The sequence below is a fragment of the Bubalus kerabau genome, chromosome 9, assembly GCF_029407905.1.
Source record: "Bubalus kerabau isolate K-KA32 ecotype Philippines breed swamp buffalo chromosome 9, PCC_UOA_SB_1v2, whole genome shotgun sequence".
Lineage (NCBI taxonomy): Eukaryota > Metazoa > Chordata > Mammalia > Artiodactyla > Bovidae > Bubalus > Bubalus kerabau.
Window position 1 is genome coordinate 81,291,890 of NC_073632.1, and position 16,503 is coordinate 81,308,392.

Genomic DNA, 16,503 nt, shown 5'->3' on the forward strand with positions numbered 1-16,503 from the left:
CTTCCGTCTCCTAAGATGGAAAAGAGACTATGAGCTGACTTCCAGAAGGGTTCAGACACTCTTACTGTGCCAAAGAGCATTTGGGAATCATGCCAGTTAAATTCATAAAGTAATCCCAAAGACAGATGCAATTACTTTAAGGGTGGTATCTAGAAGTTTGTTCTAGATTTTTTTAAATTGTTTATTTTTGATATGGAGAAAGAAATTTATTATAGAATCTAGAAATGAATATTGTCTTCAAAAATATATTAACTTGTCTTTCAAGATTGTGACCTGAAGTATCTCACAATGATGTTGTTTCAGTGGTTTTTTTTTTTCCCCCTCATGGAGAAAGGAATGCTAAAATCTAACTAGAAACTAATACTTTTTGATAAGGTTTTAAACTATATTACAATGTTAAGAAACAATGTGTAAACTACCAGATAAAGTCTTAAAACCAAGCACGCTAACCATTTAATAAAATTATGACTCATATCAGTAAGAAAATGCTTTTTTAGTGAAAAAAAATGCTTTCTGAGCTAAGTTTGAACTGCCAGGGCACACGGGGCACCCACAAAACCCAGTCAGTAGAAGTCTCAAACTCCTATAAGATTAAAGGAAAAATAAATTAGTGTGTACAGAGAATGAGAAAAAAAAAAAAAAAAAGTCCCCAATGGTACAAGTGTATAAACGGAAGTAAAACTAAAACTCCCCTAAAATCCCCCAATCATCGATCCTTATAAATTCAGCATTTATCTTCTCCCTTTAATTGTTTGGGAGCCTCTAGTTAAGTGAACACAAGTCTTTTCGTGATTTTAATCTGGTAAAACAAGAGTCCTAAACTACCCTAAACGCGGGTGCCAATCTCCGTATCACAAACTGTTGAACTTTTAAAACCATGCAAGCACACGTGGGGCTTCCTGAGTTCTGCTGGGGGCTGCTGGGCTGTTTGGAACCCTGTGGATTTTGCAGGTGTGTAGTTCAGGGCGCGCGCAGCATTCTGCATGGACAGAGGTGTGTGGTGGGCACCGCCTGGGCCGGGCAGGGTGGGTGGGGCCGGGCGTGTGCCCGGGTGAGACTGAAGGCATGTGACAATGCGAAGGTGGCGTGTCGGCTCCAGGAGCTGGGTGGAGAGTGAAAACTCCGCTGGGGTGCCCCATGTGTGAACGATGATAGCTCCAACCCCACTCGTACGTAAGTGTCTCTTGTTATCAAGTTAGAGATGTTCTTTAAAAACAGAGCAGAACAACAAAAACAAACTCCAAGCAGCTAGCCAAATATCCTATGCAAACGTATGCTCCCATCCCCTACTACCGACCCCCCAACCCAACTCTCGCCCATCTCCAGGGAGCTGAGTTTTACACCCTGTCTAAATCCAATCTCGAATGCTGGAGTTCCCCTCCCCCCCACGTCCCCGTTCCTTGCCGCCCCCGCGACAATCAGGCAGAGCCTGGAGAGCTCATTTCTGGGGCCCTGGGGCAAGCCGAGTGGGGCGACGATAGTGCGGCCACCAAGAAGGGGAGGCAGCATCAGTGGGACGCGGCGCGAGCCCGCGCAGCCAGTACCAGGGAGCGGGGTTTGCTCAGGAAAAGGCGCCGCCGCGGCCCCCGGTCGCCCCTCCCTGGCCCCGGGCTCTCCGCCCGCGCGCCGCCCCGGCCTCGCAGCGCGCCAGGAGCCGCGCAGCGGCGCGAGAGTCGGAGGGGAGCCGCGGCCCCGCGGGCCAGGCAGCCGGGAGGGCGGCAGCCAAGGCGACCGCGGAGGCGGCGGACAGGGCGCGTGCGCACTGCAGGGGCGCCAGATTTGGCGGGAGGGGGAGTGTCCAAAGCTCTTTGTTTGATGGCATCTCTGTTTACAGAGTTTACACTTTAATATCAACCTGTTTCCTCCTCCTCCTTCTCCTCCTCCTCCGAGACCTCCTCCTCCTCCTCCTCCTTTTTCTCCTGAGAAACTTCGCCCCGGCGGTGCGGAGCGCCACTGCGCAGCCGGGGAGGGACGCAGGCGGGCAGCGGGAGGCGCAGCCCCGTGCGGTTCCCGCGGCTCCCAGCGGAGCCCGGCGCCCGCCGCGCCATGGCCCGGAGACCCCGGCACAGGTAATGGGGATCCCCGGTGGGCGGCCGTGGGCGGGGGCGCGCTGGGCTCCAGGAGCTTGGGAGCAGATGGGAATTCGTTCCCGGATCTTCTGCGGGGCTGTCATACTGCGAGGACCCGGAGCCCCTGCCTCGGCAGCAGAAGCCACTCGAGGGACGGATGAATGAAGAGTCGGTGCTGGAAATCCATTAGGACGTTGGGAAGCACGCCCTGAAGCTCATTTTGCAAGTTGCACTGGGTACCTTCTCTCTAGGGGGGGAAATAGCAGCACGCTCCAGCCAGGGGCAAAGCGGTGCCCACCAGCCCCGGGGAGCCCACTACGTTCCTGGCTTGATGCCGCGGGTGTCGGCGATCGAGTCGCAGCGTAATTGCTGGATGCATTGCGATATGTTTGGACTTGGAAGTGCAGAGCTAATGGCTGATATAGGGGAAATGCCGAACTGTTTAGTGGCTGCAGGTAGTTCATTTAAATTTCATTCATTCTTTATGGAGGCGAAGAAGAGTGTCAGCTGACAGGCTGCTGGAAAGAAGCTTGTAGGGGACGAAAGGGTCTCTACCTTTGCAGATTGTTTTAAGCTCTGGTTTTGAATGTTCGAATCCATATTCTCTGGGAGGCTTTTATTTCTAAAGCAAACATTGTACATCCACCCCCACGCGCCCGCGCCGCACATGTCAAGTGCACTTGGGGAGGCTCGCCGGGTGTCGGGAGTGAAGTGCTGTTACATTTTGGCGGATCGGAGGGAAACGGGGAGAGGAGAGGGGAGAGACTGGTCCGAACTGTCACTTGCTGGAGCTCCTGCTTCGACCAGTCTGTGGACTTCCCGGACTGGACGCGGCGGCGCTCCCATTGAGTGGCCGGGTGTGGGGGCTCGCTCGGCCGCCGCCACGGTTGCAGCTCAACGGAAAGGGACGGAGGCGGGCGGCACCCAACGCCGCTACCGCGCAACAGGGACGCAATCCCCGCGGGCGCTTCCCGTGTGCAGGAGGCCCCGGCGCGGCGCGCGCACGTGGACGCGGCCAAGGTCGCCGCTCCTCCCGGCGCCCTGCTCGCGCAGCCTTCGGTCGCCCCGGGCGGAGAAGGGGACGCGGGGACAGACCTTGGCCGAGACTTGCTGGGGGGAAAAGTCCCTGGAGGCAAAGCAAACCCACGCTTTTTTCCTCGGGTTGTTTGATTTTCTTTTACTTATTCGTTTTTGCATCGGAGGTCGCCTATCCTCTCGCAGAGCTAGGAAGTTGCAAAGAGCGTGGGTGTGGGCCCTGCAGCAGCACCCTCGGCCGGGCCTGGCCGGGCCGGGGAGCGGCGCCCAGGCAAGGCCAGGTGCTGGAGAAAAAAAGGGAGACGACTTGGGGCTGCCGCTGGTTCCCTCTGCCTCTCCCGGGTCCGGGCGCGCGGAGCGAGGGTGTTGCCTCTTGAGTGGTTTCACCTTCGCCTTTGGGACTTAACTGTAGAGCAGCCGGGGTCATCTTTTTTTTTTTTTTTTTTTCGGGAGCAGAAACTAGGAGGAAGAGGAGGAAGAGAAGGAGGGAGCTGGGAAGCGGTGCTGGGAGGAGGTGCGGAGGCAGGCTCCGCGCGCCCCGATCTTGACCGTCCCCGCGGGGCGGGGCCGCGCAGGTTCCCGGCGGCTCCCAGGTAGCGGCGAGGGGAGGTGGCCGGGACGGGCGGGAGCCTTGAACCTGCCTCAGGGGGAAGAGAAACCCGGCTGTGGGCTCGAAGCCGTTTCTTGCAAGGCGAGCATCGACTCGGCAGGGATTATTAACCAGGTCAGCGAAATGAGTCTGAACCCTTTTTCTAGAATCACAGTAGCGGCCACAAGGCACTTCCTCCCGCTCCCCTCCCTTTTTCCCAACCCCCAACACTTTTTTTCTTTTTCGTTTCTTTGCACGGTTTGTTTCCTTGACAGAATGTAACATTCATAGTCGTACTCTTGTAACCACACCAGGTCTAGCAGGTGGGGAGCCGGGGTGCATCAAGCTTGAAATCAGCCTTTGAAAGTCTTCTGACTGTTGGGTCTGAGATCTTGTCAGAGCAGATAAAGGAAAAGTTATTTCAGGTCCTTAGTAGAAATTAATCATCCTACTTAGACGACCGGGACCGTTCAGAGCGAGGAAATCGCATGCAAAGCTCAAAGGCAAGACCCGTGCCTCGCGTGCTAATGGACCCTGGAGCTGATAGTTTGACCAGCCCTGGGCTAGTAGCCCCGCTCCCCTCTTCAGTGGCCTCTTCAGGACTTGCGGAAGTCACACACCAAGTTTCCCCCAAGACTTTGCTTGTGCACATCTCTGATTTTGCACGTTTCTGCTTGATTTTTAGACTCAACGAAAGATCTTGAATTATCCTTTATTAGCACTGGAAAGTACCTTAGAAGTAGAATCCAAGCCCTTCTGTATAGGCGAGGAACTGAGGTCGTGAGAGAGGGGAAGTGATTTGTCCAAGTCACGCCGCTAGGTTGAGGCAAAACTGGGACTGGCACCTTTACCTCCAGAAGCCTAGTCCTATTTAGTGTCTATGCTCTCTCTCCTGATGTAGGCTGCCCCCTATGGGCGGCCGAATTTGCTGCTTATTCCTGAGTGTTCAGCTGTTGCCAAGACAGTGGTGTCGGATTACTGGTTTGGAACGAGTAGTTCTCAGTTCTGAAAACGTGATCTCCAGATCTAGCGAGACCCCCAAAGTTAAATTCAGCTGAACCTGTGACTCCACTTGCAGATGACTCAGGCTTTCTTGGTATCTCGGATACTTCACAAGGGTGCCACTTCATCTGGGGGGCTTTCCAAGGAGTTCTCTATGAACCTTTCAAAATTCCTGGGATTATAACATTTTTTTCACCTTATGATGCTTGTGTTTTTTATTAAAGGAAAGCTACTGTAATTATTAATCAGAAGTTGTTTAGAACCCTTTGTTGATAGTGTGAAACGGGATCAGGCTCTCCTTTAAAAGGATAGCCCCTAAATGAAAGATGGTTATAGATTATAAATATAGTTCAGTGGTCTTTTTTTTTGTGATGGCGTTTTAAATTTGGATCACATCCTGCTTGCTCACCATGAATCCTGGACCTTCGCGTTGTTTCCCAGAATAATAGTTTTAAATTATAAGAACCTCAAATTCAGGATTTGGGGGAAGTAATTTTGCTGGTTTGTAAGGGATGGGTAATATATACTTGTAAGTTGCTTCTGGAAGACCAGATATGAATATACATTTTATTTTTTATAATAATGATTTGCATATTACTTTATACAATTATTTTTATTGTTCTTAATTTGATGGAATTCTCAATATTGCAATGATAAATTTTTAGTAACCCTTTAAAGATAGTATAATTTTTCCTTGTAACTTAAGTTTTATATAAGTAAAATAATAACTAAAAGTAAACTGGCTGTAAAATGACTCATCTATTATAGGGATACATTCATCATTATATGATTAATAAATATTAAGTATAGAGTTAGTTCAAAAGACATCAAAATTTATAGTTTTGGTCAAGTAGGTAAAAGAAAAAGTTCTTTTGAAAACAGTAATGAGTTCCTTTTAAACTCATCTGGGGAAATCCCTCAGTTTTGAATTAGGTACATTTTAAGATCTTTCAAATACCATTCAGTCTGAGGTAGAAAAAACATGAGTAAGTAAGATTCTGACTACCATGTGGCCTAAATTATTCACTTGGTTACTCTGGAAACTGAGGATTGTAAACATGGCCACAAGTTGGATCGACCTGGTCTGGAGTTTTTAACTGTTTGATATAAATGTTATTTACAATGCAGTTTGATCACTTGATCCCTTATCCTTTCTCAGGTTTTTTAATCCTTTCCCTGTTAGATTCTCTTAATCTTCTAATCTTTAAGAGATGACTATAATTGTATTGTTGGGTATATTACTTCTTGAATTTTTTCCTCCTAATAAAACACCAGCCCCATTAAGATAACACAATTGAGTTGTTTATTGTATTTGGGAAATATTATTTAAACAATGTGACGTATGCCAAAGATTTTGAGTGTACTTATATAAAGGATGTGAGCTCTCGTTCTTTTTATTGTCTTTAACATTAAGTTTTAAACCTAAACCTTCATTGGTTGGAAGGTTGCCAATTGTGTAATTTGTCACTGGTCTAACATTAACAGCAGGTTTAAACATGCAGTGCAATAGAAAGTGCCAGGTCCTTTGCCGTATCTGTGGATACCAATAACAGCAAAACTCGTTTACAATCCCAGAGCAACAAAGTGCCAAAAACACTCTTGTTGTGCAACTTTTCCAAGTTTTATCTTTGTAGCCTTTGAAGAGATTGTTGAGGAGTTTTGGTGTGAGTTTTGCTTGCTGTAGTTTGGATCCTCTTTTTTCAGTCCACATCTGCCCACTTTTTATTTCTGCAGCATCTACAGTAGTGACGAGGATGATGAAGACATTGAGATGTGTGACCATGATTATGATGGATTGCTTCCCAAGTCTGGAAAGCGTCACTTGGGGAAAACTAGGTGGACCAGGGAAGAGGTAACTAATTATGTAATCAAAACATGAGGAAAAAGCATGGAGTGCTTCTATTTGTGAAAAACAAAATTTCAGCTAAACTACAGGTGTTCAAACTTACTAGCAGGCTCTCTGATTTCTTACCCTAGCCTGCCTGTGCAGTGTGCTTACCCCTCACCACTCCCCTACATGGACACCGTACCATCCTTTTTCAAACTTTTTGCAGCTGTTTGAATGTTCTTGTCTTCTCACTTTATCGTTTTTTCCTCTGCCTATTCTGTTCTTGTCATTTTACTCCACAACTACTTCTTCATCATTTGTGAGACATTGCTTCTTCTGTGACGCCATCCCTGGTTTCCCTAGACACGTTGGATGCATCCTCCAACCACTGGGTACACTTTCGTATTTATTGTTGCTGTAACATATATGCCTCTGCCTGTAGACTGTGAGTCTGCTGAGGGCAGGGCTAAATATCTATTCATTTTTGTGTTCTGAACCCAGAATTGATCACCACAAAGTGGAATATTAATAAATGTTCCCTGAACCAATGAATGAATTGCTATTTCCAAAAACAAAACAAAAGAATAAAGCAACACCCATAAAACTTGTTGTAACAGGTTCATTTAACATTCTTGGCATATAATGTTACACAGAGAAATATACCTGGGTGTCTGTTCTGAAAGTGTTAGTCGCTCAGTCTGCTCTGAGAGCGTTCAGAAATGGATGGAGATTTGTCTGCTTCTCACCTCTCTTTTTCTGCGAGCTTATCAAAAGCTTGATCTTTGTAGGAATGGAAAAATGCTTAGGGGGCAAAATTATTAATGTAAGAGAAAAGTTGCTTTTTTCTTTTAAGTCCTCCAAATTTGCAACTGATTGTAGAGGATTTTGTGTTAGAATAAATGATATTGACTCTTCTTCAGTTTCATTCTGCCCTCCTTTACTTAAACCAGATCTCTCATTGACAGGCAGGCAGGATTTCCAATGAGGTCCATGGGAAATGTATATTTTACCTGTGGAACTTGTGCACATGGATTATTCTTAGAGATTCAGAAGTTCTGATGGTAACCCTGGTTTCCTAATTCCTGTGTCTATGTTGTACCATGGGAGTCACATCATGTGTGAAAGTTACCTTGGCAGCAACATGGGGGTTCTCTTTTGCTTGAATATATTTAGAAAAACAGTTGTGAACTGAGAGATTTCACCCTGATGTTTAGTGTCTTCTGTGTTCTAATAAATTTGGTCTCATTTAAATTGTGAATATATTGATACAAAAACTAAATGATTTTCTTACATCATACCTTCAAGTTTAATTAAGAAAAGTGATCCTCCACTTTTTTAAATGAAGATATTGAACTTAGTAAATATTAGAGTAGAACTTGAACTGTTTCTTATTGAGATCCTGTCTAATGCCATAATTCAATGTCTGTTAAATCAAACAGTGGAGTTCGTATTTTTCCCATGAAGTAGAACTTTTAAAAGTCACCAAGTGTTAAACATTTTGTATCAGACATTATGCTAAATGTTTTGCATAATTAACTCATATAATTCTCAAATAATCCTGTTGACAGACACTATCATTCCCATTGTACAGATGACAATATTAAGGCCCAGAAAAGCTAAATGATGTACCCAAGCTTATAAAACTCATCAGTAGTTGAATCAAGATTCAAACTCTGATCTGAGTTTACAATAAATGACTAATATCCTAGGATTACCTTTAAATATCTTAGGATGAAAAACTAAAGAAGCTGGTGGAACAGAATGGAACAGATGACTGGAAAGTTATTGCTAATTATCTCCCGGTAAGTTAGTAATTTTTTCTTTCTGTAAAAGGAAATCCTCTCCCAAAGATTTAAATAAGATATCCTAGGAGATGATATTAAAACATTACACATGTGCTTTTATGTAAGAAGTAAGGGAGAAATGCCTATCCATAACTTATATTTCTATTGTAATGCATATAATTAAATTTCTAAAGATACTATTAATGGATTTTTTATAGCATATCTTAAATGCTTCCTTCTTTATCTTTTCATTTTTAGGATAATATATATTAGCAATTTGATTAAATTTGTTGTATGGTAGATGACTAAACTCATGATATTTCCCCCAAGTCTGCTTTTCTTCAATTTCGTATCTTTTCAATAGCCATAATTTTGGTATCCTGGTTTAGAATTTTGGAGCTCCTTTAGACTTACCCGCCCCCCACTCCCACCCCGTCCCCTACACAAAGCCAGGATTAAGGAATCTGGGATGCCTTTGTTCATTCTCCTCACTGTTTTACATGTTTGGCCCCTTTCCCTCTTCTCTGGACAACTGCATTGCCTTCATAACTGGTTTTCCAGCTTGTAGCTTTTCACTTTCTCACATGTCCCAGACACCATTGGTAGATGGAGCTTCATAAAATGCAGCTTTACCTTACTTCTCAAAACTAGCAACAGTGACTTCAAGTCTCACACATCAAGTAAACTGCCTAGACCTGGCACATGGAGGCTCTTCCATATGCCTCGACTTAATAGCCCCAGTTCTGTTTCCTACTTCCTCTCTGTAAGCAGGTTTGGTTGAATTCATTTCTGCTTTCCCTCCTGAGAACTTGTGTCCCTGGTGATGCCACCTCTTAAAATGTTGCATCCATCCTTCATAGTCTATGCCAAGACCTTTTCCAGACTATTTCTAAGGAAACATCATTTCTCCTTCTCAGGAGACACTCCTTTTTTCCACCCCAATATCATTTTGCTGTGGTCTCTTCTTGCCTATGAATCAAATTTCACCTTCTTAGTTAACTATATGTTCGTCTTTTACTACTTACATGATTATAAGCTCTTATAAAATAGGGCCCATTTTTTTTTTCATCTTTGTTTTTTCTGCAATATTAACATTTTGGTCCTAAATTGAAGCACATCTCTTAGCATGAATGAGAATCAAACTTATGTCATTTAGAGTGGTCCAACATCAACATAAAGGTCCAACATCAATATAAAATCTCTAAGAAGTCTTAATCCATGTGGGTACTTCCAAAGCAACACACTGAGATTAAGGTTAAGTTAAATTGACAGCCAAGTATGCTGTATGACGATCCTTTAGATCACGTAGCAGGACTATTTCCCTCAGGATGGAGAACTTCTAATTTTAGATACAACTTTGATGTATTCTTTTGTATGTTCTTTAGCTATAAGAAATGGGCTTTCCAAACATACCCTAAAATGTTCTTGAATGTTTTCATGGTATATTGCCCACATGTGATTTATATGACAACAGTATTCATGTGTTATCACATCATGTCTTATGTGACAGTGCTTGCTTCATCTTATTTGCCTAGAATCGAACAGATGTCCAGTGCCAGCACCGATGGCAAAAAGTACTAAACCCTGAGCTCATCAAGGGTCCTTGGACCAAAGAGGAAGATCAGAGAGTAAGTTCTTTATTCGTTGGTGTGTGAATCACAATTACGAATAGCCCCCAACATTGTTGAATATTTCCCAGCTTGAAGAAACAGGTAAAGTGTACAAACAGGAAGTTGAGGTCTCTATTCCCATATTTCCCATGAATGAAAGAAGATTTTTAGAAATTTTCTAAAGATAACATGAAGAATGATTACACTGACTCATTACATAACATTAAAACATAGGTTATTTTTGTGTGTTTATCTGAAGGTGATAGAGCTTGTACAGAAATACGGTCCGAAACGTTGGTCTGTTATTGCCAAGCACTTAAAGGGGAGAATTGGAAAACAATGTAGGGAGAGGTGGCATAACCACTTGAATCCAGAAGTTAAGAAAACCTCCTGGACAGAAGAGGAAGACAGAATTATTTACCAGGCACACAAGAGACTGGGGAACAGATGGGCAGAAATCGCAAAGCTACTGCCTGGACGGTAATAATATGTCAAAAAATATATTGATTGGGAAGAATGAGGGAACGGGTATGGAACATTCTGTTTTAAAATGTATGGTGAGTGAATTACGTTTTGTTGATGGTGTATGTTTCATTAGATAAACCAGATCCATAGCTTTTAAAAACTGGAAGAGACTTTAGAGGTTATCTGGTTCAGGACTTCCAGAATCCACCCAACGGTGAGCTTGAGCCAACTTTCCTCAGCCTCAATTGCCGCATTTGCAAAACGGGTTATAACCTACTTCTCAGGGCCAATGTTAGTACCAAATAAAATATATTGGAGCACTCTGTAAGCTTCAAAACTCTAAACATGTAGAAGGAAACCAAGGATTAATAGTTTGGTCTGAGTTCATACAGCTAGTTGTGACCAGAAGGAGTTCAAGTACCATTTTCCTGATACCATGTTCATTTCATTATACCACTTGGCTTCATTTTTTTCTTTTGAATAAAGAAAGGCTGTATCTCTAGAATTATCATACTGCTTCCAGGTTTTTAAATAATGTTGTTGTTATGCTTTCTTTTTCATGAACAAGGCATGAAAATGACCTCATTTTGAGGGATATCTTTGGAAGCTCATTTTTGTCCCACTTTCCCCATTTAAACAGTTTATAACAGATGTTTAATTGGGGAGATACTATTTATTATAAATCTTCATAAAAATATCATAAGATAGGAAATATTTTAAATACTTTTATTCTTCAGCTTCATGACCCAAAGTGGAGAAAGGGTCATTTCAAAGAAGGCCGTGACTCTGATGGTCTATTCAGTATTCCCTTGTGATGTTCTGAAGCATTTCCTCTCTCTTGGTCCAGTACAAGCTCAGAGAATTCAAGAGGTTGATAAAGGGAGCCCTTTTCTCCCATATGATCTGAGAGGATATGTTGTTGATTCTTTTAAAGTTTTAAGGGGCGATTGAACTTCCTCTTTCTTTAGCACGCATTCCCCCACCCCCACAGAAATAGTAAAAGAGAGGCTTAAAACGGTTTTGTTCTTTTTTTTTGAATTGAGAAACTGTTTTCCTGAGAATTGAAAAACTTTAGTAAAAATGCTTTGCAGTTTAAGAATATATTGGGAGTTAGCCTCTTTCCTTTCTGGATGCCATTTTACATTTTCATCTCTGCCCACTTTGGAACAATTTTAGGTGGTTTCTGAAATGTGGGAGGATTTTTTTACTCAAAATCTCTAGCTAGTACTGTTCTAGATAAAGAGTAGATACTGAGGCAGCAGCAACATCATTATTGCTCATCAGACTTCAGTGAGTGCCTAATGTTATGTGTATGTCGGTCCACAACTCAAAGGAGTAATTTTCTAGAACAACCAGGACTTTAAGTTGTATTAGAGTCTTGTACCACAGTCAGAATAAACATTGTATTGAAATTGTATTGTATTGAAAATACACTTAACAAGGAAAGACAAACGTCTAAAAGATTTCAAAATTTGTATAAAACTATATAATTTCCATATTATGTAGTTTAGAGAAATCTATGGATTTTTAATTAACTAATTGGGGTAGCATGCTTTTAAGGAGGTAGAGAAGACAGAAGCAAAAAAAAAACACTAGTACTGGACCAAAAGAAAAGTCTCTGTTAGAAACAGTTTTCTGTCAATTAACTGTAATCTGAGTTGAAATTGTTGTTTGTAAAATGAATATGTGATATATTTCTGTGCAGAACTGATAATGCTATCAAGAACCACTGGAATTCTACAATGCGTCGTAAGGTCGAGCAGGAAGGTTATCTGCAGGAGTCTTCTAAAGCCAGCCAGCCACCAGTGACCACAAGCTTTCAGAAGAACAGCCATTTGATGGGCTTTACGCATGCTCCACCTTCAGCTCAACTCCCTCCAGCTGGCCAACCCTCCGTTAACAGTGACTATCCCTATTACCACATTTCTGAAACACAAAACGTAAGCTGTTCCTGAGCATTCAGTTTAATGAAAGAGATGGTTATTTTATTACTAGTTCCAGGTAATAATGATAATTTCTAGTGAATACTTAGTTTTCACAGACATGATCATGATCAACTGAGAAGGGTAGGTGGTGTTATCCCTAATATGAATCCAGAAATGAGGATGTTAAGTGATTTGTCCAGGGTTACACAGCTCATAGAGATTGTCCAGACTAGAATCCAGGTTGTTTGGTTTTAACTTGCTGCTTCAAATCTAATTTGAAGTTAGCTTTTGAATGTAAATTTACTTAACAAGGTATTGCTGAAGAAGAATGAGGGCATGGAGGTGCAGTTGTATCTAGTACTTTTCTCTGCCAAAATAAAAAGTGAGTGTAATATTACATTTACAGGGAAATAGTTTGACACTGAAATTTAACAGGTGATTGTAAGTTCAGCTTTGGTAGTGATCTAGCTGAAAGGTCTTAATTTATTCATTCACTAAGTAAGTGTTTACCTTCTTACTGAGAAACAAGAGCAGTTTCATGACTGACATCTGATGTTTTTTATCCTCCTTTGAATCAGTGTGATTCTTTCTTCATTTCTTGATATTTATATTTATGGAAAGAAATTTTCATAATGGATAAGAAAAGAATAAAGAGAAAAAAAATCAAGATTGCAAGACTTGAATCTTAAAATTAACAATAATAAATGGTGAAATTTATCTAAGAATTCAGAGCTCATAAGCAAATTCTATGCAAAACATATTCCCAAGTAGTTTTTACTTTCTCTGTCTATTCTGTAAATTTGACTGCAGACTTTCCTAAAAAGTCTCAGATGAATGAACTATCCTAAGAGCTGCTGTACTCTTTACTAAAAAAACTCCTAATAATTCACAGAAAAATATTTTTATTTATAAACAGCTAGTGCCAGCTGTTTTTTGGCATCAAAACTTCATTCATACACTCATGAATGTGTTTCAGATTATATTTTTCTTTCTAGTTTTCTCTAAGGAATACGTCCTGTCATAATTAATGAGCATTTAATTTTTTTTTCACTACGTTGCTTTAATATTATTAAATGTTTGGCTAAAATTTCAAATTAGAATTGGATTTTATTTATTTTGCTTTGTGAATTTTATCAGAAAAGTGCTTTTTTTTTTCCTTAGTCTTAGAGTGAAACTTGAGGAAGCCAACAAGTCCCCTGAAGCATTTGTAACCATGAATGACTAGGCCTTTGTTTTGTATTTTTGATGTAGGTCTCCAGTCACGTCCCATATCCTGTAGCATTACATGTAAATATAGTCAATGTCCCTCAGCCAGCTGCTGCAGCTATTCAGGTAAGCCCACTGTAAGATCATTTCATAAAGAAGCTCATTAGATGCTCAAGGCACAGCTCTGGTTCTTTCATCCAAACACTTATTTCCACCTGATCCACTGAAGTTAAAAAAATGGGGGACAGTGAAAAAATGGGCGGAGTTCTGGCCAGCAGTCTACACTTCCGGATTGAATTAGCACGGGAATCTCTGGTTCTCGGATGTTGAAAGTTGAAACAACCCCTCTGTCAGCATCTCCTTGAGCCTCATGTTTCACATCCCTCCCTTATGTCTGGGATAACATTCACGAGATTTCTATAGTGGCCAGATTCGGTTGGCGTTGGTTCCATGCCAGGGTTCTTTGGGTTCTGTGTGGTCCCTTGTGAACCACAGGCCATGACCATTGTATTTACAGCTACCAACCAGGCCTTTGTGTTTTTTTCTTGCTTAACTTTTCATTTCAGAGACACTATAATGATGAAGACCCTGAGAAAGAAAAGCGAATAAAGGAGTTAGAGTTGCTTCTAATGTCAACTGAGAACGAACTCAAAGGACAGCAGGCGCTTCCAGTAAGCTGTCACTGCGTGCTTGATCCAAGCGGTGGATAATGGCTTGACCCCAGTGTTCTTCTATATCTTTTCCGTTATCTTCTAACAATCACACTAATCAAGACTCCATATATCCACTAACAATGTTTAAACACTAGAGGTTGCTTGTAATAAAATGCAATCGGTATCACAGTGTGTGTTGACTAACTTGGAAGTCGTCCTTTTGTGTTGCCGTAGAACCTCAATATCCATCTGTGAGTCTCTTCCTTAATTTTTTTTTTCTTCAGAAGGACTATAATCAATTTAGTGAGTAGCAGAGAAAAAACTGAAAATTTGCAATTTTTTTTTTACAAAGCTGTGTGTCTGGTGCCTATTCATTGAATTTTTTTCTATTACTTTTCTTAAGCTAGATTTTCATATTTATCATTTCAAACATAACTTGATGTATGCCCAGTATATCCATGTAAAAATTATATATATATATATATATCAAATCTCTCCATAAATAAGTGACCCTCTTTTGTTTGCATGCACAAAAGCCGTGTGGACCATTATTGAATTTTGACATCTTTTCTAGTGACTGGACGACAAACTGGGAAAGCAGCTTGTACTTTGTAACATATGTAGTTAACCAACAAAGAGAATAAAAGATACGATACCCAGTAGGTATCCTCAGGAGTAGATTTCTTTTTGGTTAAATAATAAAATGATTATGTGCCTTTGATAGTTCGACCACTTTTTAACTTTAGTTAATGTTTTGCAATTTCTCCTGTTGCGTGGTCATGCTGAAAGGAGACTTCTGTTAATTTGCTCTTCTGCTTTTGTAACCACGTTGATTTGGCAGCCCTTTACTGCATCAGTGCAATCTGTAGCATTAAAAAGGAATAGAAGACACAAGAATATACACAGATAAAAGAAACTCTAACTTTTGAATCTTCCAGCCCTTGTGTAGGTTAGGGTGAGAATAACAGCCCACTTAATTCACAACAAACATTTATGGTCCTTTTGGAAATTATGTTCAAGTAGATCTTTAAGACATTCCATGTGAGAGTTGTTCCTTGTAACAGAGTTCCTCTGTTTGCAGTTTTAACAAAATGATGGCAATGAAGGTCATCCATAGATGACAGGCTATATACCACTACTACAAAGTGGGGTCTTGCATTGATAAAAGGAAACATCTTGACAACTGTTTCATAGGCGCAAGTTCTGGATGATGCAATGGCTTTTATCTTTCCTCTAACAGCATCTGATACCTTATGCAACTTCATTGCTAAGTTCCTTCTCCCTTTCTTCTCCCTGCTCTTTCTTTATTCCCCCAACCCCCTCCTTAGACACAGAACCACACATGCAGCTACCCCGGGTGGCACAGCACCGCCATTGCCGACCACACCAGACCTCATGGAGACAGTGCACCTGTTTCCTGTTTGGAAGAGCACCACTCCACTCCATCTCTGCCCGCAGAGCCCGGCTCCCTACCTGAAGAAAGTGCCTCTCCTGCCAGGTGCATGATCTTCCACCAAAGCACCATCCTGGACAATGTTAAGAACCTCTTAGAATTTGCAGAAACACTTCAATTTATAGATTCTGTAAGTAGAATTTTTAAGGCAAGTTAATGTTTTGGGAAGAGGAATTAGGAAACCCACTTCTCAAATCGTGGCCATTTTCTGTAGTGAATATTGTATTATTAGCATATAGTAATGTAAACATATAAGTGTGACTTTAGTTTTTGTGTTTCTTCAATATCTGATTTCTTAGGCTACTCACATAAAAGGTAGCTTTTCACACATTTCCTTCAAAATGCATATTTATAAAAATAGTAGAGTCAATGACCTTTAAGTAGAGCTTGGGCTATAAGAATATTTGGATTATTTTAAACCTTTTTTTTTTTAACTTTGTTTATTCCTTTGTGTTTTCCCAGAACTGTGCTTTGCTTTTGGATAGCTCATTAAGAATTATGTTAAGAAATACTTAGAACTTAAAGCAGTCTTCCAATGTATTTGAAGTGCTAATAAGTTCATTGGTGGTACATGGCTTTCTCCACAAACATTGATTATTGATTACTGGTCCCAACTAGTTCACTGACACAAACCATCTCCGGTGAAACAAACTTGAATTCAGCATCAGAAAAGCTGACAATTCATTTTCTTTGTTTCCCAGTTGATTAAAAAGCATTTATTGCATCCCCATCAGACAGAGGATGAATATTGCCAAGATGTGCCACCCAAGAGGTTTTCTTTTTGCTTTGAACTGCATGCAAATGATAGAGTACTGGGAGCTTCCTGCAGCGCCCGGGAGGGCCAGCCTCGAGGCAGGATGGGAGACACACCATGCCCTGTGCCA

The 16,503-nt window shown here is 41.6% G+C and overlaps 1 protein-coding gene across 3 annotated transcripts in view; it reads left to right on the forward strand.

Moving 5' to 3' along the window:
- Nucleotides 1-1,957: 1,957 nt before the first annotated feature.
- Nucleotides 1,958-16,503, forward strand: part of MYB (MYB proto-oncogene, transcription factor) — a 35,554-nt gene continuing 21,008 nt past the window's right edge. For 2 of the 3 annotated variants that reach the window (XM_055535696.1, XM_055535695.1), the window contains exons 1-9: nucleotides 1,958-2,069; nucleotides 6,430-6,547; nucleotides 8,254-8,325; nucleotides 9,843-9,935; nucleotides 10,177-10,397; nucleotides 12,088-12,322; nucleotides 13,559-13,639; nucleotides 14,080-14,184; nucleotides 15,495-15,749. In XM_055535696.1, the coding sequence (XP_055391671.1) occupies nucleotides 2,047-2,069; nucleotides 6,430-6,547; nucleotides 8,254-8,325; nucleotides 9,843-9,935; nucleotides 10,177-10,397; nucleotides 12,088-12,322; nucleotides 13,559-13,639; nucleotides 14,080-14,184; nucleotides 15,495-15,749 (1,203 nt within the window). In that variant the 5' untranslated portion in view covers nucleotides 1,958-2,046. Of the gene's footprint in view, nucleotides 2,070-6,429; nucleotides 6,548-7,488; nucleotides 7,585-8,253; nucleotides 8,326-9,842; nucleotides 9,936-10,176; nucleotides 10,398-12,087; nucleotides 12,323-13,558; nucleotides 13,640-14,079; nucleotides 14,185-15,494; nucleotides 15,750-16,503 lie in introns of all 3 variants that reach the window. The other variant, XM_055535694.1, reaches the window with a different exon arrangement.